The sequence below is a fragment of the Pseudochaenichthys georgianus genome, chromosome 13 (assembly GCF_902827115.2).
Source record: "Pseudochaenichthys georgianus chromosome 13, fPseGeo1.2, whole genome shotgun sequence".
Taxonomy (NCBI): domain Eukaryota; kingdom Metazoa; phylum Chordata; class Actinopteri; order Perciformes; family Channichthyidae; genus Pseudochaenichthys; species Pseudochaenichthys georgianus.
In genome coordinates this window covers 2,362,419-2,389,281 of record NC_047515.1, presented here as the reverse complement: position 1 = coordinate 2,389,281, position 26,863 = coordinate 2,362,419, and the positions used below count along the sequence as shown (strand labels likewise).

Below are 26,863 nucleotides of genomic sequence, written 5' to 3'. Positions count from 1 at the left end.
GTTGCAATTAAACAATTGACCAGCACAATGATACAAACAGGGTTAATGACAAATCTGACCGCATGTTCACAGGGTTGGTAAAGTCATTTATTTGAACATTTAAGTTCGATGAACAATAATCTCACGAAAGAGAATCGTTGGCTGATATTGATATTGCCCTCCTGCACGTTGTCTCTCCTCATCTTTCACCTTTCCTCTCTTCCTCTGTGGTGAAAGTGAGAGTTTGCTTTGTCCAGTCAGCAGGTAGGGCCGAGCCCACAGGCAGAGAGAGAGGGAGACAGAGAGAGGGGAGAGAGAAAGAGGAGGAAGGAGAAAAAGAGAGGGAGAGAGGAAAGAAGGAAGCGGATTGACAGCGGAGGAAGAGGTAATCCTACTGATTTACACACTGATCACAAATAATAACACGCTGTTATTATCTGCACTGACTTCCTTAGTGATGTGTGTGTGTGTGTTGTTGTGTGGTGTGTGTTGTGTTGTTGTGGTGTGGTTGTGTGTGTGTGCTGTGTGTGTGTGATGGTGTGTTTGTGTGTGTGTGTGTGTGTGTGTGTGTGTGTGTGTGTGTGTGTGTGTGTGTGTGTGTGTGTGTGTGTGTGTGTGTGTGTGTGTGTGTGTGTGTGTGTGTGCAATGTTGTGCCTGACACCATTCCAGGGGGTCATGTCCCCAATTACCTTGGATCATGTCAGTGGGATTTGATTGGTTGAAAGGCTGTCACTGTCACCTATCATCAGGCTCTGCATCTCCTCGCTCTTTATTCCTCATCTCTTAATGTTCCTTTCAGGAATTACGTAAGGGCCTCGTTGCTCGGACCTTCCCTCTCGACTGGTGACATACGTCTAATTTTGCATCATTTCAATTGGGCTGGTGTTTTCTTGCTTGGAGAAACCCCTGAGCCAATCATAGCATTTATAGGCTGGCCCATAACCGCAATACCAGACAAAATATTCACATTTCTTTTCAAATAGTTTAGATCAAGAAGGTACTCCTTTGTTCCCTTTATTGTGGGAATTTGAAGGTCACCATATGGTGCATACATTTCACACAAAAGTGTTGACAATCAAATGAAATGGCACAGCAACACAGTATGTTGGACTAATCAGTAAATAGGAAGGAAGTGACAACTATTTGTTAAACGATGCACCAGTAGACGACTACAGAATACGGTTAATACTTAAGATGTGGATATATATACTGTATCTTTCCATAACAAAGCAGTGCAAACATTTTGGAGACAGAAGGTGGAGAGTCTGTGCCCCCAGGTCTCGCTCACAGACGCTGACCTGTTGCTTTGCTGTGGCCCTGTTCAGATCCAGGTGATCAAAATAGAGACGGAGGACAACAGAGAAACCCGCTCTGCCAAGGATGCCTTGCTGCTCTGGTGCCAGATGAAGACCGCAGGGTGAGCAGTGGAATACAAATACTGTCAAATGAATCATCATTGATGCAATGTACCCAGTATTAGTATCTTGGTGCTCCTTGGTTTACATTTTAAGAAGGGAGAACATATGTCTGTGTGCTCCAGGTACCCTGAGGTCAACATCCAGAACTTCACCACCTGCTGGAGAGACGGCCTCGCCTTCAACGCCCTCATACACAGACACAGGTAGTGTTCCTAGCTCATCTCGAGATGCTCACACTGCTCATGCTCTCTTACGTACACACTCCATACATCTAGTCAAACACACACCTATACTCTCACATCTTGACATGCATACAGTCATGAGCAGCAGTGATACAGGATCAGTTCACACAGATGAACAGTTTTACAGGACAACTGCAGATTGACAATAGTGGGAACGATTGCAATGTTGTTGAGTTAATTTACAGAAGAATTGGCACATTTCTTAGAATGTCAGGAATTCAAGTAATATGATTTTCATGTACAAACATGACCAACAACGAATTACATTAAATTGTGGATAAACAGAAACATAGAGTGGAAAGGGTGTATGAGAAATTGAGTTTCATGAACTTGCGCCCTGCAGACCTGATCTGATAGAGTTCCACAAGCTGACGCGGTCCAATGCAACCCACAACCTCCAGCAAGCTTTCAACATCGCTGAGCATAACCTGGGCCTCACCAAACTCCTGGATCCTGAGGGTGAGAGTGAGCTGCTTATCGTGTAGACGTGCTTTGCTTTCACTAACTGAGATCATGACAACATCTGTGTTTCTCTCCCTCTGCTCTCTGCCTCAAACACCACTTTCCCAACCAGACGTGAACACAGAGAACCCAGATGAGAAGTCCATCATCACCTATGTGGTCTCCTACTACCACTACTTCTCCAAGATGAAGGCTCTTATTGTGGAGGGCAAGAGGGTTGGCAAGGTAACAGAGTGGATATGTGCAGATACACACATAGACATCAGTTATGTTGCAAGGTACACGTCCGTGAATTCACCATCTATCCTTTCTTTCACAGAACTGGGAACAACTAGCCTTTGTTTAAATGTTAACTGCAATGTGTTCTAGCTGTTTGTCATGGACTACTCGTATCTATCTGATGTAGTTTAAAGGGGACCTATCATGCAAAATGCACTTTAGTACGTCTTTTACACATGAATATGTGTCCCCGGTGAGTCAGGGAACTCACCAAGTGTCAGAAAACACAACCCTCTCTATTTTCCTCCATACCCAAATCTCTAAAAAAGGGGCTGCAATGGATCTGATACAGACTGATCCAGATTTGAACACTGTCCTGACGTCAGGACGGTGGCGCTACGGCTATTGGTCAATTCTCCACCTCTCAGGGGAATGAGAGGTTGGGCCACGGCCGGCCATTGCTGCTCGAAAGCGCTGGAGACGCTGTAGTACATATGCCAGGCCTGTAAGTGGCGCTGTAGTCTGCCACAAAAGCAGCGAGGAAGACTTCCCTTGCATGGTTTCCATGGTTGCACTTCTGTTTATTCTCCGCTGTGGCTCTTTTTCTCCCTCCCCGAGGCAAGCGTTTGCGCCTCCTGCTTTAAAACAAATGAATAATGACTCTATATAATCACATGTAAGGGATAATGTGCAGCGACGCGGTCATTATGGGGAAAAGAACACCGACAGCTGATCAGGAGCCCGACGCGAAGCGGAGGGATCTAGATCGGCATGAAGGTGTTATTATCCCGTTATGTTATTATCATTATCCCGCTTATTACATGGCCACATTCTCAACAAAGTAACGACATGACTCCCAATATTAATTGAAATGCTTTTATGGATTTAGAAAATGATTTTATTGATTTAAAAAATAGTTGTATTGATTTAAATTGACATGCATCCGCTAAGAAAAATAGTCCGTTGTTACTGTTTGAACTAATGTAGCAACAGCAAGAACTGCTTCGATAGTGTTTTTGAGGAGCTTTTTGATTACAGATTTGAAAACATCGTTGCTTGCTTTAAAAGTAGCACAATTAGTTATGTCAAACCTTGGAAAGTATCTAGATATCCCTGCCCTAATGCCAAAGTAACTGCCAACTCCCCTCTCCTGCAGGGGGGCGTGGTCAGTTGCAGCTCCGGATGAAAGGACGTCCCATTGCTCTTAAAACTCATTTCCCTGCTTCTCGTGGTTTCCTTGCGTCCCTCCATGCTTCCCTGGTGGGAGGGACTAAACGCAGGGAAGCAAGGATTTCATTTAACCGACCCGAAAATAGTCGACCTGAGATGCAGCCCTACTGAGATTTCTATAGAGTGGCGAAGTCCCTCCCCTTCCGGTGGACCTCCATGGGACCTTATTTCGGAAAAATTATGTATTGAAGTCAATGGAGCTAGAAAGATTATCTTTCGATCCCGTTTGAATTGTGCCACGAATTACACATACACTCAAAAAAAATAAAAAATTGTCGTAAAACGTAGTAACACATTTGTTTGTGTGAAACGCTCAATGAACTACATCTCTGGTCTCGCAGAACAAAACACGTCACCAAGATAATAAGGCTAATGAAAATGACGCGGCTGTAATGCTAATTAACGTGCTAGCTACTAGCTAGGTAGCTAACTTGATCCAGCCACTCCTGGTCCTTTCATCAGACGGGAAGCGAAAGAACGAGCAAGACCCATTGCTGGTATGATAACAACCTGGTACTAAGCACACAGGCACCTTGTTAAAGTTATCTTATCTTAGTTATGGGAATGAAAACTCAGCTGTGTGTTAACAAAGTGGATGGACAGGACGCTGAAACGGGGTTATTCACTCCGGTTTTGCAGCATCCCACCTCCGTTCAAAGGCATGCGAGAGGTAAATCTGTCATCCCAAGAGGAGATGGGTTTCCTCTCAGCAGAGATTCAGGCTCTGGTGCAAAAACAGGCGGTGTCTGTTTGTGCACCCTCAGCACAGAGAAAACATTAAAACAGGAGCACAGAAAGTATCTGCGTTTTGCCTTCCAAGGGATCGCCTACGAGTAGAACAGATTACCGTTCGGCTACTCCCTATCCCCACGCACGTTCAGTAAATGTGTGGCCACAGCGCTTCAACCGCTGCGCGCCCACGGCATGAGAGTTTTCTTTACCTAGACGACCTCATAGTCATGGCCGGGTCCAGGGAACAGGCAATGTTTTGCACAGCACAATTGATCACACACCTAACCGAATTAGGCTTTGCGGTCAATTGGAAAAAGAGCACCCCCATACCTCACCAACAGGCGTTGTAGTTGGGAGTGGTGCTCGACCCTGTCAGAAAACAGAGGTTTGTCCCTTCTCTGGGCGGTTCGCAGGCTGCGACAGGGGGCGACAGTGACAGCTTTAACTGTCATGCAGACTTTGAGTTTCATGGCGGCTGCTCACGTTGTGGTCCCGCAGGGGTTACTGCATATGCGCCGCCTGTAGAGGTTGTTCTCCAGCCTGCGTTTGGATCCCAAGAGGCACAAACGGCGGCTGGTGACCATCCCCCCTCAGTGGAGGGCAACCTCCGGTTCTGGGGGTCCCCCGGTCACCTCCGGGGGGTGTCTCCACTGGGACGGGTAACCCAGGATGGGAAGGGACCTGCCTGAAGAGGTCTATAGGTGGGCGCTGGTCTCTAACAGAGACACGACACAGCAACCTCTTAGAGCTACGGGCGGTAGTGTTAGTCCTCCAGCATTTCATGCCCCTAATTCAAGGGAGACATGTAATGGTCAGGAACGACAACAGCACCACAGTGGCTTATATCAACAGGCAGGGCGGAGTCCGCTCCACAGCCTTGTTGGCCACAGCGGAGAGTCTGTGGTTATGGGCTTCAGGTGGTGTTATCTCTGAGAGCCCTCCATATCCATTCACCTGGCCCCTCGACATGAGGTTGGCCCCCTGCCAGGCGAATGGACGCTTCACCCGGTGGTGGTGAAGCAGATCTGGGCCCAGTTCGGGAGAGCGGAAGTGGATCTGTTCGCCAGCCGGCGCAACAGCCACTGTGCCCTGTGATTCTCCATGGCCCTGAGCGACGACCCGCCCTTAGGGGTGGACGCGTTTGCACACGAGCCATGGCCAAGGAAGCTGCTCTACGCCTTTCCACCGCTGCGTCTCATTCTCCCTCTCCTGGGGAGAGTGAGGCGAGAACGTCTGGCAGTCATCCTAGTGGCTCGGGATCGCGTCGGGGCGCCATGGTACTCAGACATGACACAGATGAAGGTGGGCCAGCCCTGGGCGGTTCCCCAGTTCTTGGGAGCGATGTCTCAAGAGGCAGGTGCAATCGGGGCGTTACCCACTCTGGGCCGTCCTCTCCAGGCTTGGCTCCTGAGAGGGACAGGCTGAGACTGGATCACCACAGCCTGTTACAGGCCAAAGTGGCTAGGATTCCAGCGATGGTGTGAGGAGCGGAGAACAGAGCCCCTATCTTGTGAGTTAGGCTCTATTTTATCCTTCTTACAGTTACTGGTGGACAGAGGGCTTGCGCATTCAACAGTGAAGGTGTATGCAGCAGCCATCTCGTCCTGCCATGAGGGATTTGACGGCAGGTCAGCCTTTTCTCATCCACTGATGGTCGCGGTTTTTACAGGGGGTCAGGAGGCTGCGCCCAGTAAGTGCGCCCTCCACCCCGCAGTGGGACCTTTCGTTGGTGCTCGAGGCGCTGGTCACAGAAACATTTGAGCCTCTGGAGCTCTCCTCTCTGAAAGCACTGTCGGATGGAAAACAGCTTTGCTTCTGCCTAACGTCAGCCAAAAGAGTGTCCGAGTTTAAACGCTCTGTCGGTGCACCCGAGCTGTTTTCTGATTCGGGGTGACCGGAGCGGCGCGACACTCAGACAGAACCCCTCATTTGTGCCCAAGAGCCTAAGGAGTGCGTTCAGGTCGAGGGCTATTCAGTTAGGGGGTTTGTATCTTCCCCCCCCATGGTGGGGCCAGGAAAGCTAAACTGCACCTCCTCTGCCCGGTGCGTGCGCTATCAGGTTATGTGGTGCGCACCGCTGCCCTTAGACAGGCCGAACAGCTGTTTGTGTGGCGTCAGGAGCGGGTGATCAGGAAAGCTCTGTCCCAAGAAACGCCTGGCAGGCTGGCTCTGCGAGTGCATTGCACATGCCTATTGGACAGGCCGGAGAGCCTGCCTCCCACAGGGATTCGCGCGCACTCCACACGGCTGTAGCTGTGTCAACAGCCTTATTCAACGGTGTGAGTGTGGAGTATATATGCACAGCGGCGTCTTGGTCGACGCCAGGCCCCTTCATAAGGTTTTATCTCTTGGACAAGTCTGGCTCTTTCTCCCGTCTGTGCTTGCTGGGGCAACACAGGGACTGGTGAGGAGGGGGGGGGGGGGGCTGTGGTCAGTAGGCATCTGATCCCCTCCCCGGGCGTAAATGCGCTTACGTTTCTCCGGGCCCTGGAGGGTCGCGGGGTGACGTAGTGCGCGCTTGGGCCCTTCAGGGCTGAGGGGTCCCCTCGCCTGCCTGGGGGCAGGAGGGGGGTAGCCTCCACACTTTAGTCCACACACACTCTGCACGGGGGTCAGTGTTTGAGTGTGCGGCATGGGCACTTGCACTCTCCCTGTGATCCTTAGGGATTCAGAGAGGTGCACAGTGAGCCCATACAGGGCTGGGGATTCTCCCCATCTGCCCTATGGGCGGAGGGGGGGGGGGGCCCTCAGCACTGTTTGAGCACACTTTCTGCGAGGTAAGCGCAGCAGAGTGTGCTCTGTCAGCCGCAGCCCAGACTTCTTCCACGGTCACAACCGGGTTAAAGGAGAATGTGGGGCAGCAGCTGCTGACCAGAAAAGCCTGTCAGGGGCAGTAGGGTGGAATGATGTTCAGTGTGAGAAAAAAGTTTTTAGAGAGTACTTGGTTATCGATTCCAGTTCTTTGAGAGGGTCCATGACAAACTGGGAGAAAAATATATTTATGAAAACATTAAGTCAAATCTGTATTCCTATTTACAAATCACTTCATACTGTTGAATTTCTTACGGTTATTGAATACAATTATATAAAAATAATCTCTGCATTGTTTAGTTAGTTCTAAGTGGTGCAGTTTGAGAATGTACAACTGGCCCAGTCTCCTCTGATGTTACACTGCAGCCTGCCTGTGAGACAGAGTCCAACCACACATGTCCAACACATAGGACATAACCTAATAATAATAATAATAATGACACATTAGATGTATAGCCTATAGGCCTCGCGCTTTTCTACAACGCAAAGACGCTTGCACGCTTACACATGTCCTGCAATACACATGCTGCAGCTGCTCACTGTTTGTAAAAGTAAATAAATAGTATTTTCATTTCCATAATGTACTTTCTTTAACCTGCTTCATAAACAATACTGACATCCCTGTGATCCTCCGAGTCTGGGGGTCCGGCGATGTGAGGACAGCGCGAGGACACAGACAGGGAGGCTGCTTCACTTCATAAAGGAAATGGTGGTCAATATTAACAACATAGGAGCTAAAACGCTTTAATCCCGGTCCCGGATAATTGTTATTTGTTCCTATTCGGAACCGAGTTTTGCTTCCCAACCCGGCCACTGTGCTACACTTCCCACCCCGCTCCGCCCCGCGTCTAACTGTACAGAAAATGGCGAGATGCATTTCCTTAGGAATCGACAAGCAGAACCGAAACTAACACTTCTAAACGAACAATGGCGGACACGTACAATTTGCGAATGAGTTCTGCCTTTTGTAAACTGAATGTATCAATAATTTGTCAACAAATCGGGGCGAAAAACGTCACTTGTCCGCCGGACAAGTCAATTGAAAGATCTACTTGTCCGATATTGTAAATAACACGTCCCGGACGGTGGGACGTGTACTTTTTCACACACTGATGTTGTTGGACAACATCAGGGCTCCACCCACTGTACCCATAGAGTCCAGTAGAGGGCGGAGCCTGTGAGAGACATAACGCCGGGTTACGTAGGTGCGGCCTCCTTTTATACGGTGAGATGCGTGCGCATTCAGGTAGGCCCGCCCCAAGGCCGGCTACGTCTATAGACATCTCAGTAGGTGAATGCTCGCATAGAGGGTAGTACCCATAGAGTCCAGTAGAGGGCTCCGCCTGTGTTAATATTGCAAGGGTTACAATACGTAACCCAGCGTTGCTCCACATGTGTCACAAGCAGGTCAAAACCACAGAGTTTTGTTTTCTGGATGATATAAAACTCAAAATGACAGGACACACTTCTTTAAAGAAAAGCATGTCACTCCAAAATGTTATTAACCGTTATGATTGTATTTTTAATGTATATCATTCAAAATGTATAACTCCAAATGTACATCTTTTAGCAAAAAGAATAGATAAACAATAAGAAAGATGTCAAGCACATTCTTGTCTTAAACAAAAGTGAACACAAATTTTTCTTGTTTGTGAATCTATTTGTGAGATTCTGCGTTCAGTCTCAATATTCGCATATGAGAGTAAAAGCTCCACAGACAAAACAATTTGTTGAAAAACAACCATTTCTATCCCTGGGAACTACTCCATTAACAACCTTTATGGGACATTGTATGAAAGTTGAAGGGCCTTCATTGACTGCTAACTAAAACACAAGAAATAGAGAAATATGAAAACGTTATCCTGAGAAATGTCTCTAACTGTATCTCTCTCCTGCTCTTTCTCCTTTCATCTCTTAACCCTGGCTCTCTGAATCTCCCCCGAACCTTCTCCCTCGGTCGGACTCAGGTGCTAGACAGTTGTATTGAAGCAGAGAACATCGTGAACCGCTACGATGCCCTGGCCTCAGACCTGCTGGACTGGATAGAGAAGACCATCGCGGTCCTCAGCAACCAGAAGTTCGCCAACTCTCTGACCGGAGTCCAGCAGCAGCTGCAGGCCTTCACCACCTACTGCACCATCGAGAAGCCCATCAAGTACGTCGTGTGGATCTTTAAATGGCATCTTCAGATTTAATGCCATCTTTGTCTCATTTATCAAATGGCAAATGCAAAATGAGGTAGGCTTCATCGTGCATGTGTAGGAATTCATGCACACCCTATAGGGTGTGCATGAATTCCTACACATGCACGATGTGTACGAAGTCATTAAAACACTACTTCTGACCACATAGTGAAAAAAAGTGGAAAGTCAATCAATAATTGAATACTTGAAAAATGTATCTACTACAACATTTATGGATTTCCAGCTGAGTAAATGTCAGTATTTGCGGCATCTGTTCATTCGTCTTTTAAAGAAGAGGTAAGAAATATATATGAATATAATAAGAGAAAGAAACAACAATATATAAAAGCATGATTTTGAAGATGGTTTGAACGACAAGGGGCTGGAGGAATTATAATCCTGGTCGTCCATACATCCATCCCATTTTCATGAAATATATATCTCAGGAATGCCTGGGGAATATGAAAATAAAGTGAATACCTTGAGGTTTGGTATCATTCAAAAATGTTACTGCAGACATTGCTTTAAACTCTGGGAAAATAGACAGTAATAGACAAATACATCAAATCATAAAAAAGAAAATGAGAAATGAATAATGCAAACAACTGTGATCTCTGGCCATAGATGACATACTTCTCAGAATTAATCAGTTTCCACGGAAAACATGTGCGCACTTTCTCTCTCTCTGCATACTGTACATCAAGGTCACAATAGAGTGCCACAGGGACACGTCCTAAAACCCGGAAGTAAGTTAGCATTTTTACCACGTCCGGTTTCTTCGACAAAAAGCAATGGGATTTCTCCTTAGGGTTTTGGAAAATAGCTCCAAATAAGGTCTGTGGTCGAGACACATTGAAGAGACGGATCACGTTTTGTTCTACGACATTAAATCCATCAGCAGTGACCCCGCTGGTGATCTCTGAAGAGTTTACGTGTCTGAAAAACGATGGTTGTTACCGAGTGGCTGAATAGGACTACAGAAGCTGTCCAGGCCGTTGTACGTCATTACACCGAACACGTAAACACTCCTCTAAGTGTGTTTGCCCTGCTCTGCTTGAAAGCAAGTCCCTGCCTCCTGCAAAGTGTTCAAACAACACTTCAACTCGTACCATTTACAATCTGTGTGTTTGAATATGGATCTGAAGTCGGCGTGACGTTGAAGCAGCGACCCTGCTGTAGTTCCTTTATAGCATAACGTTAGCATTTTGCTTCTGGCGACTAGATTTATGCTTAGAAAATGATAAAAGTAGGATAGACATGTGGATGTTATCCGGCTGAACAAAACGTGATCCGTCTCTTCAATGTGTTTCAACCACAGACCTTATTTCCAGCTATTTTCCTAAACCCTATGGAGAGAATGCACTGCGTTTTTGACGAAGGAACCGGAAGGAGTTTACATCCGGGTTTTAGGACGCGTCACTGCGGTTCTCTGTCTGCTTTTTATTGACCGGCTCCTTGTTTGTTCAGAAAATGTCACTTTATTGGATCAAATAAAGGACGATTTCTCAGCTCATCATTCATCCCCCGCGGGATGAATGATGAGCTGAGAAGTCGTCCTCTCCTCAAACCTCTTGTCAGCAGGCGTTCACGCTGTTAGTGTCCTTCAGCTCTGAAACCTGAGCAGCTCTGCGCCTCAGGTTTCTTAATCCAAGTTGGAAATATTGTGAGCACGTCCTACACAGGAAGAGGCCTTTGAAAAATGATGTTTTTAAAGAAACTGACTAACTTGATTTGTCCGTTTCTCGCTCAGGTTTCAGGAGAAGGGGAATCTAGAAGTTCTTCTGTTCACCATCCAGAGCAAGCTCCGAGCCAACAACCAGAAACCCTACGTGCCTCATGACGGGAAGCTCATCTCAGAGATCAACAAGGTCAGACATCCCCACTGCGTACTTCTTCTATTTTACACATTACTTTTACTAAATCATTCAGTGGCGAGGCGACACACACGTGAGTTATTGATAAATGAAAATATTGACATGGCTGTGAGAGAAAACCTGCACCTTCAACATGAACACTTTACTGTCAGAGCCAAGCACATATTCCTATTTGCGAAAAAAGTTATTTTTGTTGGCATGACATTTACATATGATTTTTTATTACGTACTTGAACTACATTAGTTCACTAGTTTGGATCGAAACTTTGTGTAAGTGGCCTAGGACCTTTGCAAATTGGATAAACAGCCACTAAAGTTATTTTCCTGTGGTAACATTTTCCATCACCTATTATTGTTCTATGACATTACGGCTGTTGTTAATGTTTTCTGTATCGTTTTGTATCCCAGGCCTGGGAGAGGCTGGAGAAGGCCGAACACGAGGGGGCGTCTCTGCGTAAGGAGCTGATTCGTCAGGAGAAGCTGGAGCTACTGGCTCAGTGCTTCGACCACAAAACCACCATGAGACAAGCCTGGCTCAACGAGAACCAGAGGCTCGTGTCGCAGGTATGTTCCTCACACAGCTGAGATGCAAGCAAATGTGTTCACTGCAAAAGAGAAGAAATGTTTGTGTGTTCAATTTTCCTTTAGATGTCATATTTAAAGTGTTATGCATACTATTTAATCTACTTTCATGGATGCAAAGTCCAATATTGCAGATGATAATACATTAAAATAAATATTGGAGCCATTTTAGACTTCATTCGTTTCAAAGAAATGAAAGGGCACAGCTTTAATGTGAGTTTAGGACCTGCACATAAAAGCATGATGTATCACAACTAGTCTGTCCTGGACCAGTCTGCAACTTACACTTTAGTGTGTTTGTTGGTGTCTTATTCTGTTCCTTTGATTATTTCTTCTTTGTTTACAGTAGGAGACATCTTTTGTTTAGCAGAGATTATACATTTATCCAGAAAATGGTCATACATGACCAGTACATGCACTATACCAGTTAAAATACAAAGTGGGTCTGCAGGAGGATAGCATTCCACTCAGATGAATTGACAGGCTGTATAATAATAATAATAATAAAATAAACCTGTGTATGTAAAGTCCTATAATACTGTGTGCAACTCTCTTTTCTCACAGCTCTCCTCTTTGTCCCCCCACTCTTAGCCTCGGCTGCACCCTTTCCTTTCCTTTTCTTTCACATTGTTGTGCTCTCTGCCTCCAGGACAATTTTGGCTATGACCTGCCAGCAGTGGAGGCGGCGATGAAGAAACACGAGGCCATCGAGGCGGACATAGCCTCGTATGAAGAGCGGATTGGCGTGGTGGTGGAGCTCGGAGCAGAGATGGAGGCAGAAGGATACTACGACATCCGGCGTATCCTGGCACGGAAGGAGAACATCCTGGGACAGTGGAGCCTGCTGAAGGAGCTGGTGGCTGGGAGGAGGACCCGGCTGGAGAAGAACCTAGCCATGCAGAAGACCTTTCAGGACATGGTCTACATGATCGACTGGATGGAGGACACACAGGTACCAGAGGATGTGTGAGAGAGATAAAGACACTTTAGACTGAACCGATTCAGTAGTTTAATAAAGACAGAGGAAAGGAAGTAGTGGACAATGTTACAGAGGAGCTCCAAAGTCTGGATGATACATATTAAAGAAGGGACATGAGAAAGACAGAAAGTGAAAGGAGAAGGACAACGTGTTAAGTACAAATAAAAGTAGAAATGGAACTGCTAAACATACAAAGACATCCTTATGTATAATTACATTACATCTGTCTCCTGCTCCCTTCCAGGTCCAGCTGCTGTCCAAGGACTTTGGGAAGCATCTTCTGGAGGTGGACGACCTGCTGCAGAAGCACAGCCTGCAGGAGGCCGACATCACGGTGCAGGCGGAGAGGGTGGAGACTCTGAACACGGCTGCTCTCAAATTCACCACCATAGAGGGTATGCTGCATGTGTCCTGAACATTGTGCTGGTGTAACGTTTCACTTCATCTTCCTTAAGCTTCATTTGGTAACACAAATCCAAAGCAACTTTCAAGGTGTTTAGTTTGCTTTGCTGCATCATACACATTGAGATCACTAAAGGAATGATCTCAGGCTTTGGAAAATTAGCACTGTACGCAGTAAAGCTTTTTCCACGGAGCCTTAAACATGTTTAAATAAATCACTTCACTGCAGGTTGCAGAACACTGATACAATTTTTTTAAAAAGCCATGTATTAGAATGTTATAAGATGTGATGCATACTTTGATATAAAAGCCAACTCATGAATTTATAAGGACTACAGGGTGTAACATTAACAACAGCATCAATATTTACACTATACAACATATACTGCTCCTCCGAACACTAGGATGGCTCAATGCAGAGAAACCATGTAGTTACATAGTCACTACTGTGTCATGACAATAGAAGTGCAACAAAAAAAATGATATATTATATTATGTCATCGGAAGGAGAGCCAACCATTTTCCCCAAACTTCCTCAGTGCTTTTTATTCTGTACAACAGACCACCTAATTAAAAAAGCAGTTTGGAAAACAGACATTCTGAACTTGATATCAGTAAGGGGATCGGCTCTGTGCATTCTGTGCATGTTCTTTATTCTCTTAAGGTAATACAGCTCAGAGTAGAGTCCATTTTATTTATTTGTTCATATTGACTTCATCTTTTCGTCTCCCAGGTTACCAACCATGTGACCCACAGGTGATCTGTAACCGTGTCAACCATGTGTCTTCCTGTCTGGAGGAGCTGAGACAGCTGGCAGCTAAAAGACGTGAAGAGCTGGAGGAGTCCAGACAGCTGTGGGCCTTCTTTCAGGTAGGAGGGGTCAGCAGGCTGAGGCACGCACGTGTCTGTCACACACAAAGCACTAGATAGAACACACTCAGGAAACGGTTACAGGTTAAAGCGACACACTGTTTGTGTCATGATACATTGTTTATTTGCAGCTTCAGACAAATAAAGCCTTTGAATCTTCGGAATGTGATATGAATATCATAGGTGATTTCTAGAAGGCTGTGAAAGACGGTAGAAATTCTAATCAGATACCAACAGAAAGTTTAAATTAAGCTGTTGTGTATAAACTCAGACATATTTTAAGACCTTCCCTCTCGACTGGTGACATACGTCTAATTTTGCATCTTTCAATTGGCTGGTGTTTTCTTGCTTGGAGAACCCCTGAGCCAATCATAGCATTTATAGGCTGGCCCATAACCGCAATACCAGACAAAATATTCACATTTCTTTTCAAATAGTTTAGATCAAGAAGGTACTCCTTTGTTCCCTTTATTGTGGGAATTTGAAGGTCACCATATGGTGCATACATTTCACACAAAGTGTTGACAATCAAATGAAATGGCACAGCAACACAGTATGTTGGACTAATCAGTAAATAGGAAGGAAGTGACAACTATTTGTTAAACGATGCACCAGTAGACGACTACAGAATACGGTTAATACTTAAGATGTGGATATATATACTGTATCTTTCCATAACAAAGCAGTGCAAACATTTTGGAGACAGAAGGTGGAGAGTCTGTGCCCCCAGGTCTCGCTCACAGACGCTGACCTGTTGCTTTGCTGTGGCCCTGTTCAGATCCAGGTGATCAAAATAGAGACGGAGGACAACAGAGAAACCCGCTCTGCCAAGGATGCCTTGCTGCTCTGGTGCCAGATGAAGACCGCAGGGTGAGCAGTGGAATACAAATACTGTCAAATGAATCATCATTGATGCAATGTACCCAGTATTAGTATCTTGGTGCTCCTTGGTTTACATTTTAAGAAGGGAGAACATATGTCTGTGTGCTCCAGGTACCCTGAGGTCAACATCCAGAACTTCACCACCTGCTGGAGAGACGGCCTCGCCTTCAACGCCCTCATACACAGACACAGGTAGTGTTCCTAGCTCATCTCGAGATGCTCACACTGCTCATGCTCTCTTACGTACACACTCCATACATCTAGTCAAACACACACCTATACTCTCACATCTTGACATGCATACAGTCATGAGCAGCAGTGATACAGGATCAGTTCACACAGATGAACAGTTTTACAGGACAACTGCAGATTGACAATAGTGGGAACGATTGCAATGTTGTTGAGTTAATTTACAGAAGAATTGGCACATTTCTTAGAATGTCAGGAATTCAAGTAATATGATTTTCATGTACAAACATGACCAACAACGAATTACATTAAATTGTGGATAAACAGAAACATAGAGTGGAAAGGGTGTATGAGAAATTGAGTTTCATGAACTTGCGCCCTGCAGACCTGATCTGATAGAGTTCCACAAGCTGACGCGGTCCAATGCAACCCACAACCTCCAGCAAGCTTTCAACATCGCTGAGCATAACCTGGGCCTCACCAAACTCCTGGATCCTGAGGGTGAGAGTGAGCTGCTTATCGTGTAGACGTGCTTTGCTTTCACTAACTGAGATCATGACAACATCTGTGTTTCTCCCTCTGCTCTCTGCCTCAAACACCACTTTCCCAACCAGACGTGAACACAGAGAACCCAGATGAGAAGTCCATCATCACCTATGTGGTCTCCTACTACCACTACTTCTCCAAGATGAAGGCTCTTATTGTGGAGGGCAAGAGGGTTGGCAAGGTAACAGAGTGGATATGTGCAGATACACACATAGACATCAGTTATGTTGCAAGGTACACGTCCGTGAATTCACCATCTATCCTTTCTTTCACAGAACTGGGAACAACTAGCCTTTGTTTAAATGTTAACTGCAATGTGTTCTAGCTGTTTGTCATGGACTACTCGTATCTATCTGATGTAGTTTAAAGGGGACCTATCATGCAAAATGCACTTTAGTACGTCTTTTACACATGAATATGTGTCCCCGGTGAGTCAGGGAACTCACCAAGTGTCAGAAAACACAACCCTCTCTATTTTCCTCCATACCCAAATCTCTAAAAAAGGGGCTGCAATGGATCTGATACAGACTGATCCAGATTTGAACACTGTCCTGACGTCAGGACGGTGGCGCTACGGCTATTGGTCAATTCTCCCCTCAGGGGAATGAGAGGTTGGGCCACGGCCGGCCATTGCTGCTCGAAAGCGCTGGAGACGCTGTAGTACATATGCCAGGCCTGTAAGTGGCGCTGTAGTCTGCCACAAAAGCAGCGAGGAAGACTTCCCTTGCATGGTTTCCATGGTTGCACTTCTGTTTATTCTCCGCTGTGGCTCTTTTTCTCCCTCCCCGAGGCAAGCGTTTGCGCCTCCTGCTTTAAAACAAATGAATAATGACTCTATATAATCACATGTAAGGGATAATGTGCAGCGACGCGGTCATTATGGGGAAAAGAACACCGACAGCTGATCAGGAGCCCGACGCGAAGCGGAGGGATCTAGATCAGGCATGAAGGTGGCCGTTATGTTATTATCATTATCCCGCTTATTACATGGCCACATTCTCAACAAAGTAACGACATGACTCCCAATATTAATTGAAATGCTTTTATGGATTTAGAAAATGATTTTATTGATTTAAAAAATAGTTGTATTGATTTAAATTGACATGCATCCGCTAAGAAAAATAGTCCGTTGTTACTGTTTGAACTAATAATGTAGCAACAGCAAGAACTGCTTCGATAGTGTTTTTGAGGAGCTTTTTGATTACAGATTTGAAAACATCGTTGCTTGCTTTAAAAGTAGCACAATTAGTTATGTCAAACCTTGGAAAGTATCTAGATATCCCTGCCCTAATGCCAAAGTAACTGCCAACTCCCCTCTCCTGCAGGGGGGCGTGGTCAGTTGCAGCTCCGGATGAAAGGACGTCCCATTGCTCTTAAAACTCATTTCCCTGCTTCTCGTGGTTTCCTTGCGTCCCTCCATGCTTCCCTGGTGGGAGGGACTAAACGCAGGGAAGCAAGGATTTCATTTAACCGACCCGAAAATAGTCGACCTGAGATGCAGCCCTACTGAGATTTCTATAGAGTGGCGAAGTCCCTCCCCTTCCGGTGGACCTCCATGGGACCTTATTTCGGAAAAATTATGTATTGAAGTCAATGGAGCTAGAAAGATTATCTTTCGATCCCGTTTGAATTGTGCCACGAATTACACATACACTCAAAAAAATAAAAAATTGTCGTAAAACGTAGTAACACATTTGTTTGTGTGAAACGCTCAATGAACTACATCTCTGGTCTCGCAGAACAAAACACGTCACCAAGATAATAAGGCTAATGAAAATGACGCGGCTGTAATGCTAATTAACGTGCTAGCTACTAGCTAGGTAGCTAACTTGATCCAGCCACTCCTGGTCCTTTCATCAGACGGGAAGCGAAAGAACGAGCAAGACCCATTGCTGGTATGATAACAACCTGGTACTAAGCACACAGGCACCTTGTTAAAGTTATCTTATCTTAGTTATGGGGAATGAAAACTCAGCTGTGTGTTAACAAAGTGGATGGACAGGACGCTGAAACGGGGTTATTCACTCCGGTTTTGCAGCATCCCACCTCCGTTCAAAGGCATGCGAGAGGTAAATCTGTCATCCCAAGAGGAGATGGGTTTCCTCTCAGCAGAGATTCAGGCTCTGGTGCAAAAACAGGCGGTGTCTGTTTGTGCACCCTCAGCACAGAGAAAACATTAAAACAGGAGCACAGAAAGTATCTGCGTTTTGCCTTCCAAGGGATCGCCTACGAGTAGAACAGATTACCGTTCGGCTACTCCCTATCCCCACGCACGTTCAGTAAATGTGTGGCCACAGCGCTTCAACCGCTGCGCGCCCACGGCATGAGAGTTTTCTTTTACCTAGACGACCTCATAGTCATGGCCGGGTCCAGGGAACAGGCAATGTTTTGCACAGCACAATTGATCACACACCTAACCGAATTAGGCTTTGCGGTCAATTGGAAAAAGAGCACCCCCATACCTCACCAACAGGCGTTGTAGTTGGGAGTGGTGCTCGACCCTGTCAGAAAACAGAGGTTTGTCCCTTCTCTGGGCGGTTCGCAGGCTGCGACAGGGGGCGACAGTGACAGCTTTAACTGTCATGCAGACTTTGAGTTTCATGGCGGCTGCTCACGTTGTGGTCCCGCAGGGGTTACTGCATATGCGCCGCCTGTAGAGGTTGTTCTCCAGCCTGCGTTTGGATCCCAAGAGGCACAAACGGCGGCTGGTGACCATCCCCCCTCAGTGGAGGGCAACCTCCGGTTCTGGGGGTCCCCCGGTCACCTCCGGGGGGTGTCTCCACTGGGACGGGTAACCCAGGATGGGAAGGGACCTGCCTGAAGAGGTCTATAGGTGGGCGCTGGTCTCTAACAGAGACACGACACAGCAACCTCTTAGAGCTACGGGCGGTAGTGTTAGTCCTCCAGCATTTCATGCCCCTAATTCAAGGGAGACATGTAATGGTCAGGAACGACAACAGCACCACAGTGGCTTATATCAACAGGCAGGGCGGAGTCCGCTCCACAGCCTTGTTGGCCACAGCGGAGAGTCTGTGGTTATGGGCTTCAGGTGGTGTTATCTCTGAGAGCCCTCCATATCCATTCACCTGGCCCCTCGACATGAGGTTGGCCCCCTGCCAGGCGAATGGACGCTTCACCCGGTGGTGAAGCAGATCTGGGCCCAGTTCGGGAGAGCGGAAGTGGATCTGTTCGCCAGCCGGCGCAACAGCCACTGTGCCCTGTGATTCTCCATGGCCCTGAGCGACGACCCGCCCTTAGGGGTGGACGCGTTTGCACACGAGCCATGGCCAAGGAAGCTGCTCTACGCCTTTCCACCGCTGCGTCTCATTCTCCCTCTCCTGGGAGAGTGAGGCGAGAACGTCTGGCAGTCATCCTAGTGGCTCGGGATCGCGTCGGGGCGCCATGGTACTCAGACATGACACAGATGAAGGTGGGCCAGCCCTGGGCGGTTCCCCAGTTCTTGGGAGCGATGTCTCAAGAGGCAGGTGCAATCGGGGCGTTACCCACTCTGGGCCGTCCTCTCCAGGCTTGGCTCCTGAGAGGGACAGGCTGAGACTGGATCCACCACAGCCTGTTACAGGCCAAAGTGGCTAGGATTCCAGCGATGGTGTGAGGAGCGGAGAACAGAGCCCCTATCTTGTGAGTTAGGCTCTATTTTATCCTTCTTACAGTTACTGGTGGACAGAGGGCTTGCGCATTCAACAGTGAAGGTGTATGCAGCAGCCATCTCGTCCTGCCATGAGGGATTTGACGGCAGGTCAGCCTTTTCTCATCCACTGATGTCGCGGTTTTTACAGGGGGTCAGGAGGCTGCGCCCAGTAGTGCGCCTCCACCCCGCAGTGGGACCTTTCGTTGGTGCTCGAGGCGCTGGTCACAGAAACATTTGAGCCTCTGGAGCTCTCCTCTCTGAAAGCACTGTCGTGGAAAACAGCTTTGCTTCTTGCCTTAACGTCAGCCAAAAGAGTGTCCGAGTTAAACGCTCTGTCGGTGCACCCGAGCTGTTTACTGATTCGGGGTGACCGGAGCGGCGCGACACTCAGACCGAACCCCTCATTTGTGCCCAAGAGCCTAAGGAGTGCGTTCAGGTCGAGGGCTATTCAGTTAGGGGGTTTTAGTCTTCCCCCCCATGGGGGGCCAGGAAAGCTAAACTGCACCTCCTTGCCCGGTGCGTGCGCTAGCATGTTATGTGGTGCGCACCGCTGCCCTTAGACAGGCCGAACAGCTGTTTGTGTGCGTCAGGAGCGGGGTGATCAGGAAAGCTCTGTCCAAGAAACGCCTGGCAGGCTGGCTCTGCGAGTGCATTGCACATGCCTATGGACAGGCCGGGAGAGCCTGCCCCACAGGGATTCGCGCGCACTCCACACAGGCTGTAGCTGTGTCAACAGCCTTATTCAACGGTGTGAGTGTGGAGGATATATGCACAGCGGCGTCTTGGTCGACGCCAGGCCCCTTCATAAGGTTTTATCTCTTGGACAAGTCTGGCTCTTTCTCTCCTGTCTGTGCTTGCTGGGGCAACACAGGACTGGTGAGGGGGGGGGGGGGGGGCTGTGGGTCAGTAGGCATCTGATCCCCTCCCCGGGCGTAAATGCGCTTACGTTTTCTCCGGGCCCTGGAGGGTCGCGGGGTGACGTAGTGCGCGCTGGGCCCTTTCAGGGCTGGAGGGGTCCCCTCGCCTGCCTGGGGGCAGGAGGGGGGTAGCCCTCCACACTTTAGTCCACACACACTCTGCACGGGGTCAGTGTTTGAGTGTGCGGCATGGGCACTTGCACTCTCCCTGTGATCCTTAGGGATTCAGAGAGGTGCACAGTGAGCCCATACAGGGCTGGGGATTCTCCCCATCTGCCTATGGGCGGAGGGGGGGGGGCCCTCAGCACTGTTTGAGCACACTTTCTGCGAGGTAAGCGCAGCAGAGTGTGCTCTGTCAGCCGCAGCCCAGACTTCTCCACGGTCACAACCGGGTTAAAGGAGAATGTGGGGCAGCAGCTGCTGACCAGAAAAGCCTGTCAGGGGCAGTAGGGTGGAATGATGTTCAGTGTGAGAAAAAGTTTTTAGAGAGTACTTGGTTATCGATTCCAGTTCTTTGAGAGGGTCCCATGACAAACTGGGAGAAAAATATATTTATGAAAACATTAAGTCAAATCTGTATTCCTATTTACAAATCACTTCATACTGTTGAATTTCTTACGGTTATTGAATACAATTATATAAAAATAATCTCTGCATTGTTTAGTTAGTTCTAAGTGGTGCAGTTTGAGAATGTACAACTGGCCCAGTCTCCTCTGATGTTACACTGCAGCCTGCCTGTGAGACAGAGTCCAACCACACATGTCCAACACATAGGACATAACCTAATAATAATAATAATAATGACACATTAGATGTATAGCCTATAGGCCTCGCGCTTTTCTACAACGCAAAGACGCTTGCACGCTTACACATGTCCTGCAATACACATGCTGCAGCTGCTCACTGTTTGTAAAAGTAAATAAATAGTATTTTCATTTCCATAATGTACTTTCTTTAACCTGCTTCATAAACAATACTGACATCCCTGTGATCCTCCGAGTCTGGGGTCCGGCGATGTGAGGACAGCGCGAGGACACAGACAGGGAGGCTGCTTCACTTCATAAAGGAAATGGTGGTCAATATTAACAACATAGGAGCTAAAACGCTTTAATCCCGGTCCCGGATAATTGTTATTTGTTCCTATTCGGAACCGAGTTTTGCTTCCCAACCCGGCCACTGTGCTACACTTCCCACCCCGCTCCGCCCCGCGTCTAACTGTACAGAAAATGGCGAGATGCATTTCCTTAGGAATCGACAAGCAGAACCGAAACTAACACTTCTAAACGAACAATGGCGGACACGTACAATTTGCGAATGAGTTCTGCCTTTTGTAAACTGAATGTATCAATAATTTGTCAACAAATCGGGGCGAAAAACGTCACTTGTCCGCCGGACAAGTCAATTGAAAGATCTACTTGTCCGATATTGTAAATAACACGTCCCGGACGGTGGGACGTGTACTTTTTCACACACTGATGTTGTTGGACAACATCAGGGCTCCACCCACTGTACCCATAGAGTCCAGTAGAGGGCGGAGCCTGTGAGAGACATAACGCCGGGTTACGTAGGTGCGGCCTCCTTTTATACGGTGAGATGCGTGCGCATTCAGGTAGGCCCGCCCCAAGGCCGGCTACGTCTATAGACATCTCAGTAGGTGAATGCTCGCATAGAGGGTAGTACCCATAGAGTCCAGTAGAGGGCTCCGCCTGTGTTAATATTGCAAGGGTTACAATACGTAACCCAGCGTTGCTCCACATGTGTCACAAGCAGGTCAAAACCACAGAGTTTTGTTTTCTGGATGATATAAAACTCAAAATGACAGGACACACTTCTTTAAAGAAAAGCATGTCACTCCAAAATGTTATTAACCGTTATGATTGTATTTTTAATGTATATCATTCAAAATGTATAACTCCAAATGTACATCTTTTAGCAAAAAGAATAGATAAACAATAAGAAAGATGTCAAGCACATTCTTGTCTTAAACAAAAGTGAACACAAATTTTTCTTGTTTGTGAATCTATTTGTGAGATTCTGCGTTCAGTCTCAATATTCGCATATGAGAGTAAAAGCTCCACAGACAAAACAATTTGTTGAAAAACAACCATTTCTATCCCTGGGAACTACTCCATTAACAACCTTTATGGGACATTGTATGAAAGTTGAAGGGCCTTCATTGACTGCTAACTAAAACACAAGAAATAGAGAAATATGAAAACGTTATCCTGAGAAATGTCTCTAACTGTATCTCTCTCCTGCTCTTTCTCCTTTCATCTCTTAACCCTGGCTCTCTGAATCTCCCCCGAACCTTCTCCCTCGGTCGGACTCAGGTGCTAGACAGTTGTATTGAAGCAGAGAACATCGTGAACCGCTACGATGCCCTGGCCTCAGACCTGCTGGACTGGATAGAGAAGACCATCGCGGTCCTCAGCAACCAGAAGTTCGCCAACTCTCTGACCGGAGTCCAGCAGCAGCTGCAGGCCTTCACCACCTACTGCACCATCGAGAAGCCCATCAAGTACGTCGTGTGGATCTTTAAATGGCATCTTCAGATTTAATGCCATCTTTGTCTCATTTATCAAATGGCAAATGCAAAATGAGGTAGGCTTCATCGTGCATGTGTAGGAATTCATGCACACCCTATAGGGTGTGCATGAATTCCTACACATGCACGATGTGTACGAAGTCATTAAAACACTACTTCTGACCACATAGTGAAAAAAAGTGGAAAGTCAATCAATAATTGAATACTTGAAAAATGTATCTACTACAACATTTATGGATTTCCAGCTGAGTAAATGTCAGTATTTGCGGCATCTGTTCATTCGTCTTTTAAAGAAGAGGTAAGAAATATATATGAATATAATAAGAGAAAGAAACAACAATATATAAAAGCATGATTTTGAAGATGGTTTGAACGACAAGGGGCTGGAGGAATTATAATCCTGGTCGTCCATACATCCATCCCATTTTCATGAAATATATATCTCAGGAATGCCTGGGGAATATGAAAATAAAGTGAATACCTTGAGGTTTGGTATCATTCAAAAATGTTACTGCAGACATTGCTTTAAACTCTGGGAAAATAGACAGTAATAGACAAATACATCAAATCATAAAAAAGAAAATGAGAAATGAATAATGCAAACAACTGTGATCTCTGGCCATAGATGACATACTTCTCAGAATTAATCAGTTTCCACGGAAAACATGTGCGCACTTTCTCTCTCTCTGCATACTGTACATCAAGGTCACAATAGAGTGCCACAGGGACACGTCCTAAAACCCGGAAGTAAGTTAGCATTTTTACCACGTCCGGTTTCTTCGACAAAAAGCAATGGGATTTCTCCTTAGGGTTTTGGAAAATAGCTCCAAATAAGGTCTGTGGTCGAGACACATTGAAGAGACGGATCACGTTTTGTTCTACGACATTAAATCCATCAGCAGTGACCCCGCTGGTGATCTCTGAAGAGTTTACGTGTCTGAAAAACGATGGTTGTTACCGAGTGGCTGAATAGGACTACAGAAGCTGTCCAGGCCGTTGTACGTCATTACACCGAACACGTAAACACTCCTCTAAGTGTGTTTGCCCTGCTCTGCTTGAAAGCAAGTCCCTGCCTCCTGCAAAGTGTTCAAACAACACTTCAACTGTACCATTTACAATCTGTGTGTTTGAATATGGATCTGAAGTCGGCGTGACGTTGAAGCAGCGACCCTGCTGTAGTTCCTTTATAGCATAACGTTAGCATTTTGCTTCTGGCGACTAGATTTATGCTTAGAAAATGATAAAAGTAGGATAGACATGTGGATGTTATCCGGCTGAACAAAACGTGATCCGTCTCTTCAATGTGTTTCAACCACAGACCTTATTTCCAGCTATTTTCCTAAACCCTATGGAGAGAATGCACTGCGTTTTTGACGAAGGAACCGGAAGGAGTTTACATCCGGGTTTTAGGACGCGTCACTGCGGTTCTCTGTCTGCTTTTTATTGACCGGCTCCTTGTTTGTTCAGAAAATGTCACTTTATTGGATCAAATAAAGGACGATTTCTCAGCTCATCATTCATCCCCCGCGGGATGAATGATGAGCTGAGAAGTCGTCCTCTCCTCAAACCTCTTGTCAGCAGGCGTTCACGCTGTTAGTGTCCTTCAGCTCTGAAACCTGAGCAGCTCTGCGCCTCAGGTTTCTTAATCCAAGTTGGAAATATTGTGAGCACGTCCTACACAGGAAGAGGCCTTTGAAAAATGATGTTTTTAAAGAAACTGACTAACTTGATTTGTCCGTTTCTCGCTCAGGTTTCAGGAGAAGGGGAATCTAGAAGTTCTTCTGTTCACCATCCAGAGCAAGCTCCGAGCCAAACAACCAGAACCCTACGTGCCTCATGACGGGAAGCTCATCTCAGAGATCAACAAGGTCAGACATCCCCACTGCGTACTTCTTCTATTTTACACATTACTTTTACTAAATCATTCAGTGGCGAGGCGACACACACGTGAGTTATTGATAAATGAAAATATTGACATGGCTGTGAGAGAAAACCTGCACCTTCAACATGAACACTTTACTGTCAGAGCCAAGCACATATTCCTATTTGCGAAAAAAGTTATTTTTGTTGGCATGACATTTACATATGATTTTAATTATTACGTACTTGAACTACATTAGTTCACTAGTTTGGATCGAAACTTTGTGTAAGTGGCCTAGGACCTTTGCAAATTGGATAAACAGCCACTAAAGTTATTTTCCTGTGGTAACATTTTCCATCACTCTATTATTGTTCTATGACATTACGGCTGTTGTTAATGTTTTCTGTATCGTTTTGTATCCCAGGCCTGGGAGAGGCTGGAGAAGGCCGAACACGAGAGGGGCGTGGCTCTGCGTAAGGAGCTGATTCGTCAGGAGAAGCTGGAGCTACTGGCTCAGTGCTTCGACCACAAAACCACCATGAGACAAGCCTGGCTCAACGAGAACCAGAGGCTCGTGTCGCAGGTATGTTCCTCACACAGCTGAGATGCAAGCAAATGTGTTCACTGCAAAAGAGAAGAAATGTTTGTGTGTTCAATTTTCCTTTAGATGTCATATTTAAAGTGTTATGCATACTATTTAATCTACTTTCATGGATGCAAAGTCCAATATTGCAGATGATAATACATTAAAATAAATATTGGAGCCATTTTAGACTTCATTCGTTTCAAAGAAATGAAAGGGCACAGCTTTAATGTGAGTTTAGGACCTGCACATAAAAGCATGATGTATCACAACTAGTCTGTCCTGGACCAGTCTGCAACTTACACTTTAGTGTGTTTGTTGGTGTCTTATTCTGTTCCTTTGATTATTTCTTCTTTGTTTACAGTAGGAGACATCTTTTGTTTAGCAGAGATTATACATTTATCCAGAAAATGGTCATACATGACCAGTACATGCACTATACCAGTTAAAAATACAAAGTGGGTCTGCAGGAGGATAGCATTCCACTCAGATGAATTGACAGGCTGTATAATAATAATAATAATAAAATAAACCTGTGTATGTAAAGTCCTATAATACTGTGTGCAACTCTCTTTTCTCACAGCTCTCCTCTTTGTCCCCCCACTCTTAGCCTCGGCTGCACCCTTTCCTTTCCTTTTCTTTCACATTGTTGTGCTCTCTGCCTCCAGGACAATTTTGGCTATGACCTGCCAGCAGTGGAGGCGGCGATGAGAAACACGAGGCCATCGAGGCGGGACATAGCCTCGTATGAAGAGCGGATTGGCGTGGTGGTGGAGCTCGGAGCAGAGATGGAGGCAGAAGGATACTACGACATCCGGCGTATCCTGGCACGGAAGGAGAACATCCTGGGACAGTGGAGCCTGCTGAAGGAGCTGGTGGCTGGGAGGAGGACCCGGCTGGAGAAGAACCTAGCCATGCAGAAGACCTTTCAGGACATGGTCTACATGATCGACTGGATGGAGGACACACAGGTACCAGAGGATGTGTGAGAGAGATAAAGACACTTTAGACTGAACCGATTCAGTAGTTTAATAAAGACAGAGGAAAGGAAGTAGTGGACAATGTTACAGAGGAGCTCCAAAGTCTGGATGATACATATTAAAGAAGGGACATGAGAAAGACAGAAAGTGAAAGGAGAAGGACAACGTGTTAAGTACAAATAAAAAGTAGAAATGGAACTGCTAAACATACAAAGACATCCTTATGTATAATTACATTACATCTGTCTCCTGCTCCCTTCCAGGTCCAGCTGCTGTCCAAGGACTTTGGGAAGCATCTTCTGGAGGTGGACGACCTGCTGCAGAAGCACAGCCTGCAGGAGGCCGACATCACGGTGCAGGCGGAGAGGGTGGAGACTCTGAACACGGCTGCTCTCAAATTCACCACCATAGAGGGTATGCTGCATGTGTCCTGAACATTGTGCTGGTGTAACGTTTCACTTCATCTTCCTTAAGCTTCATTTGGTAACACAAATCCAAAGCAACTTTCAAGGTGTTTAGTTTGCTTTGCTGGCATCATACACATTGAGATCACTAAAGGAATGATCTCAGGCTTTGGACAATTAGCACTGTACGCAGTAAAGCTTTTTCCACGGAGCCTTAAACATGTTTAAATAAATCACTTCACTGCAGGTTGCAGAACACTGATACAATTATTTTTAAAAAGCCATGTATTAGAATGTTATAAGATGTGATGCATACTTTGATA

At 46.3% G+C, this 26,863-nt stretch overlaps 1 protein-coding gene across 1 annotated transcript in view; it reads left to right on the top strand.

Moving 5' to 3' along the window:
• LOC117457411 (spectrin beta chain, non-erythrocytic 4) overlaps nucleotides 1-26,863 on the top strand; it is a 150,109-nt gene that overhangs the window by 31,382 nt on the left and 91,864 nt on the right. The window contains 10 exon segments of the mRNA XM_034097494.2: nucleotides 1,306-1,397; nucleotides 1,521-1,601; nucleotides 1,984-2,099; nucleotides 2,215-2,327; nucleotides 9,062-9,249; nucleotides 11,028-11,145; nucleotides 11,560-11,715; nucleotides 12,383-12,685; nucleotides 12,957-13,107; nucleotides 13,848-13,984. Of these exon segments, the coding sequence (XP_033953385.1) occupies nucleotides 1,306-1,397; nucleotides 1,521-1,601; nucleotides 1,984-2,099; nucleotides 2,215-2,327; nucleotides 9,062-9,249; nucleotides 11,028-11,145; nucleotides 11,560-11,715; nucleotides 12,383-12,685; nucleotides 12,957-13,107; nucleotides 13,848-13,984 (1,455 nt within the window).